Source organism: Lynx rufus, unplaced genomic scaffold (genome assembly GCF_022079265.1).
Source record: "Lynx rufus isolate CCGP_SWC_20201006 ecotype Redwood Valley unplaced genomic scaffold, mLynRuf1.p SCAF_27, whole genome shotgun sequence".
NCBI lineage: Eukaryota > Metazoa > Chordata > Mammalia > Carnivora > Felidae > Lynx > Lynx rufus.
Window position 1 is genome coordinate 8,746,528 of NW_025814842.1, and position 5,045 is coordinate 8,751,572.

A 5,045-nucleotide genomic window follows, 5' to 3' on the forward strand; every position below is an offset into this window, starting at 1 on the left:
GGGCAGCACTGGGCATAGGAGCCCTCAGAGGCCATCCAGCCCACCCTGCCTACCCGCGGTCCTCCCTAGGCCGGGGAGAGCCCCCCACAGCGGAGCCTTTGTGCAGGTGCATTCATCAGAAGCAGTCGGGAGGTGGTGAGGTGCTACAAGAGGCGGGGGCCCACCCATGGGCCCGGGTGACCCCTCCAAGAAGTGGGAGCGATCTCCTAGTTGATCTTAGGGTCCAGGGATTTTAACATGCAGGATAGGCCCTGGGGAATCCATAGGTTTTAAAATGACATTCTTTAAAAAAAAAAAAAAAAAAAAAAAAACGAATTGGCTCCAATATCCCCAAAAACAATCCAGAAAAGCAGAACAAACACCTATTCCATTCTGAGCCTCGGAGTGCCCTCCCTGGCTTCTCTCAGCCCCTCGGCTTCACACGGGACCTCCTCGTGCGAGGAAACCCTTTGTGACCGTAGGGAGACAGAGTGGCCTGTGGAAGGGTCCCGGTGGGGGCCACCCTAGGACAAGAGCCTCAGCCACGATCGCCCACTGTACCTGTTGGAACTGTACTCAGGCCAGCAGAGGGCGCTCAGACTCTGTGCAAACTAGCGCCATGTACCCAGTGCCCCCGGCTGGGGCGAGTGTGACCATCTCACCTCTAAGGTGCCCGCCCATGCCTCCCCGGCCACCCTGCACGCTCCCAGCGAACCCCTTCCAAACCCACTTTCCTGCACTGGTCCAGCCCTGCCTGTGCTGGGCGTTCCAGCCCCAGACTGGGCTTTTAGTTCCCACTACCTGCCCGGAGTCAGGCGGCCCAGACCCCCATGGCAATGCTCCTAGACATGTGGCCCCCACCTGCTGTCACCCAGCCCACTCCCAGCTCTAGGGTGCGGGGCCCCTCCCTCGCCTCCGCTGTGCTGATGAGGAACTGAGGCTCCCGGGTGATCCTGCCAGCTGCAGAGCCTTATCCCTGGCCTCCCTGCCGGGCCCTTGGTGACTGGGTCTCTCCTCTTCCTGCAGAGTGGCAGCAGTGACGACACAGAGCTGCGGTACTCCTCCCAGTACGAGGAGCGCCTGGACCCCTTCTCCTCCTTCAGCAGGCGGGTGCGTGAGACCGGCCTCAGAGCAGGGCAGACGCCCTCACTGGCCCGGCCACGGGGGCTGCAGGGAAGCCCGGAGGACCCACCAGCTGACCGGGCCTCAGCCCGCCCTCACTCCCCACGCCACCAGCCCTGGTCTGTTCGCTCAGGCCCGGCCTCGCCCTGCGCTCGGCCACACGGCCCCACACACACCCCAGACCACCGGCGTGGCCTCCGTGCCTGCTTTGGTGCCGCGGAGGCCCAGGGTCCACGCCGGGCAGGCCAAGGGCGCCCAGAATATCTGACGGCTCTGTGGGGATGCGTGACAGCGAGTGGGTGAACCCCACGTGCATGCTCGGGGGTCAGGCAGACAAGCACAGAGCTCCCCATGTCAAGGGGCCTCTGGGAGGCCCCCGTCTCTGGCTGCAGAGACCCTGCCAGGGAGAATGGGCCTCCGAAGAGGGCGGAGGGAGGCAGCTATGGCGGGAGTTGCTGACACAGGGGTCGGGTGAGCCTAGATGTGCCGCTGAGTGGAACGGGACACCAGGGAGGCCCCCGGCAGCCCCCTGGGGTTCTGCAGGAACGGCAGGGCACGGTCCCTCTCTGCGGCACGCCGGGGCCTGTGGGACCCTCGGGGTCCTCTCCTCATCATCTCCCCCCCCTTCAGGAGCGGCAGCGGAAGTACCTGAGCCTGAGCCCCTGGGACAAGGCCACACTCAGCATGGTGAGTCCCCTCCTCCACGCCCAGCCGAACCTCTGACTCTGGGCCTCCAAAGACACCTGCCCTCCGTCCAGTCTGGAGAGGCCCCAGGGACCCCACTCACCCCTCCCAGGCCCTGCCATGAGTGGCTGTGGGACCTAGAACAGGGTCCCTCCCTGTCCAGGACAGCTCCTCTTGGTAGCACCATTCATGGTAGGTTCTGGAATGGTGCCGCAGGGGGCGCCATTCCTTAGCACTCCTGGGGCCCGATTTCTCAGCCCCGCTGCCTGCCCTCCCCTCTTCTCGCTGCCGGGGGTCCCTCTGTGCAGGAACCCAGGGCGGCCCTTCAGGGCTGGATGAGGCCTGTCCCCTCCCCACTCCACACCTTTTTGCTCCCCAGGGACGACTGGTTCTCTCCAATAAGATAGCACGCACCATTGGCTTCTTCTACACACTGTTCCTGCACTGCTTGGTCTTCCTGGTGAGTATCCAGGCAGGCAGCCAGGACTGCCTTCACCATGCTTCCCGGACCTCCAAGGGCAGCGGGGGTCCCTATGATCGTGGCCTGGCACCCTGGGCCAACCCTAAGCCACACCGTCTACCCTTGACCACTTCTCGCCCCTTCTCTCCCTCTGGCTGGGGCTGCAGCCCAGGTGCTTGCTCTGTGGAAACAGCCTGGCTGACTCCATCCAGGGGCCGGGCCTAGAGGGGCTCGGGGGCCTAGAATGGCCACTGTGGAAGCCTGAGGCAGGCAGGCTCTACTAAGGGCCAGCCAGGTGGGCTGCACGAGCAGGGACGTCTCGAACTGAGTCTCCTCCGATGCAGAGTGGTGGTCCAGTTAGAGGGCACGGCCTAATGATGTCTGCAAGTCCGCTGAGTCAGGGAATCGGAGAGGGTAGGGCGTGCCTGCGGAAGGCTCCGGCCTCGGGGACTCGCGTCCCCAGCAAGGCCCCTACACGGTTAGCCTGGGCTCCAACTCCCACCCCAGGGCCAATAGGTTACAATGTTAAGGACCGTGCCTCCGTGTCCAGGCCCGCCTGGCCGTGTGTGACACAGGTGGGCACAGGGGCATCTCTGAGGCCCTCCCGCCCTGGGGTCTGGGCCGTGAGAACCGTCACGTGCCGCCGGGAAGCCGGGCCCAGGGCCTGGGGGTAGACGGCAGGAGTGGGGGTGAGGCAGGACCGACGGCTCACTGTGTCTCTGCCTGGCCAGGTGCTCTACAAGCTGGCGTGGAGCGAGAGCATGGAGAGGGACTGTGCCACCTTCTGCGCTAAGAAGTGAGGACATCACCCGAGTCCCACCACAGCCCTGCACTCAGCCCCCCAGCCCCACCGAGCCCCTCCCGTGTTCCCCACTCCCAGCCCCTCACCTGCCCCCCACCCCCGGCTCCCCAGCACCTACCCTGTCACATGGTGCATGCCCCCTGGGGATCCCCGTGCCCCCCTCCACACACACACAAGCACTTCTCTCCTTTTCACACTCGGTCTCAGCAAAGGTTTCTGTCCCCAACAGGTTCGCTGATCACCTGCACAAGTTCCACGAGAATGACAATGGGGCGGCCGCCGGTGACTTGTGGCAATGAGTCCCCGGGGGCCCCCCCCGACACGACGGTGATGGCTGCATTCTGCCCCCCTGCTTGTTCAGCTGCTTCTAATGATTTAGACTTCCCTGGAGAATTCCCCTAAGAAACCACCCACCGGTGCCAGAGGTCCAGGTTCCCCCCCACCGTGCCCCCTTAAAAGAATGTCTTAGCCATATCAGGCCCCCTAGGTCCAAAAAGCCCCCAAGGCCCAGCCAGGCTAAGGTCCAAGGGGCCCCCTCAGCCCCATCTTAGGGGCGCCACCCACAGCCTGGCCATCAGGCCTGGTGGCAGTCACCTCCCAGTTATGATGCTGATGGAGTCCTCACTGATTCTGGCCATGGTTAATCCAGCTGGGAACCCACGGGCCTCTCTGTGCCAGACTCTGGGATCCCCTAGGGCCCCCCTAGGATCTACCACCACTCCCCAAGAGATAGAGGGCCCTTCCTAACAGGCCAGCAGGCTTTGAGTCCCCACCCCACCCCAAGAAGGGGAGGCCCCGGCGGGCACGGGATAGTTTTCCATGACCTCCTTCCTGCCCCCAGACCCACTGTGATTTTTGCTTTCTTCTTTAGCAAGCTATTTTGGCTTCTAGGCAAGGACGGGTCTCCAGTGAGCCCCTGGGCTTCAGGGTCTTCAGACCCAAGGACTGGTCCAAGGGGCCCAGGTGTTTTTCTCAGCCAAGCAGAACTGGCCATGGGCCATCGTTGCGTGGCCACCTTGGGGCCACTGGCCGATCCTCCTAGGTTAGATTTGCACTCGCGTGTTCAGCTTTGCACATTTCAAATAAACACATGGTTGCAGCGACACTGGTGCCCATGCTCTGTGACTCCCGGGGTACAGGAGGCTGGTGGGTGCCTGCAGCCACGTGCCTGGGAGCTGTGGCCAGACCTTCCAGCTGCTCTGCTCGTTTCAGGCATGGCCCCCAGGACGTGGGATGTCTCTTCCTTTTCCCATCCCCCAGGAATTCCGTGAGTGGGTCCAGACCTTTGCAGGAACCAAAATCCACAAAGTCTGAGTTCTCTTGAGCAGATAAGCAACAAAATCAAGAAGAGAAATCTATCTCTTTAAAAAAACAAAACAAAACTATCTGTCAGGCTGCATTTGGATGTGTGACGCGTGATGCATGTGCGATGTCAGCTTCTGGGGAATCCCTTTCTGTGTGCCCTGGAGCCATGCACTCTCTGCCACTTTCCCTTGGGCCCCTGCTGGCCATGCCCACCAAGCCTCCTGAGTACCAGCTTTGCATGGGGACCCCCTGAGCCACAGGTCCGCCCCAGCCCAGCTCTATTCATATGGGTCCCTTCCCACCCAGACCGAGGGGCCTCCTTTTGGTTTGTGAAGGCCCCACTGGCCAGCTGGCCTCAAAGCTGGCTCCACACCCAGCTACCGCCCCACAGTTCACCAGACCAGAGTCCCCTGTACCATCATTGTCTCCGTTTTAGTCCTGGACTCTAGAGTTCAGGACCCTGGGGTCCCACCCTCAGCACCTGCCCCATCAGACCTTCCTCCAAGGCCCCAGAGGCTCCTGCCCTCGGGGATCCCAGATGATGAACCTGTCCTCCCTGACTCTCATTCCTGTCCCCACGACAAAGCTGCTCTTGGCCAATCACCAACACCCTCCACCCTCCTTCCACTGTTTCCCACTGGTTCCTCTTATGGGTCAGAGTCACCAAGCAGCCGGCTCCTCCTCGCTTCCTCC

At 62.4% G+C, this 5,045-nt stretch overlaps 1 protein-coding gene across 7 annotated transcripts in view; it reads left to right on the forward strand.

The window, feature by feature from the left end:
• The window catches only part of CUX1 (cut like homeobox 1), a 368,307-nt gene extending 364,155 nt beyond the window's left edge, over positions 1-4,152 (forward strand). For all 7 annotated transcript variants that reach the window (XM_047089160.1, XM_047089159.1, XM_047089151.1 and 4 more), the window contains 5 exons: positions 1,006-1,089; positions 1,732-1,788; positions 2,165-2,245; positions 2,977-3,041; positions 3,277-4,152. In XM_047089160.1, the coding sequence (XP_046945116.1) occupies positions 1,006-1,089; positions 1,732-1,788; positions 2,165-2,245; positions 2,977-3,041; positions 3,277-3,346 (357 nt within the window). In that variant the 3' untranslated portion in view covers positions 3,347-4,152. The remainder of the gene's footprint in view (positions 1-1,005; positions 1,090-1,731; positions 1,789-2,164; positions 2,246-2,976; positions 3,042-3,276) is intronic.
• The last annotated feature ends 893 nt before the right edge of the window (positions 4,153-5,045 follow it).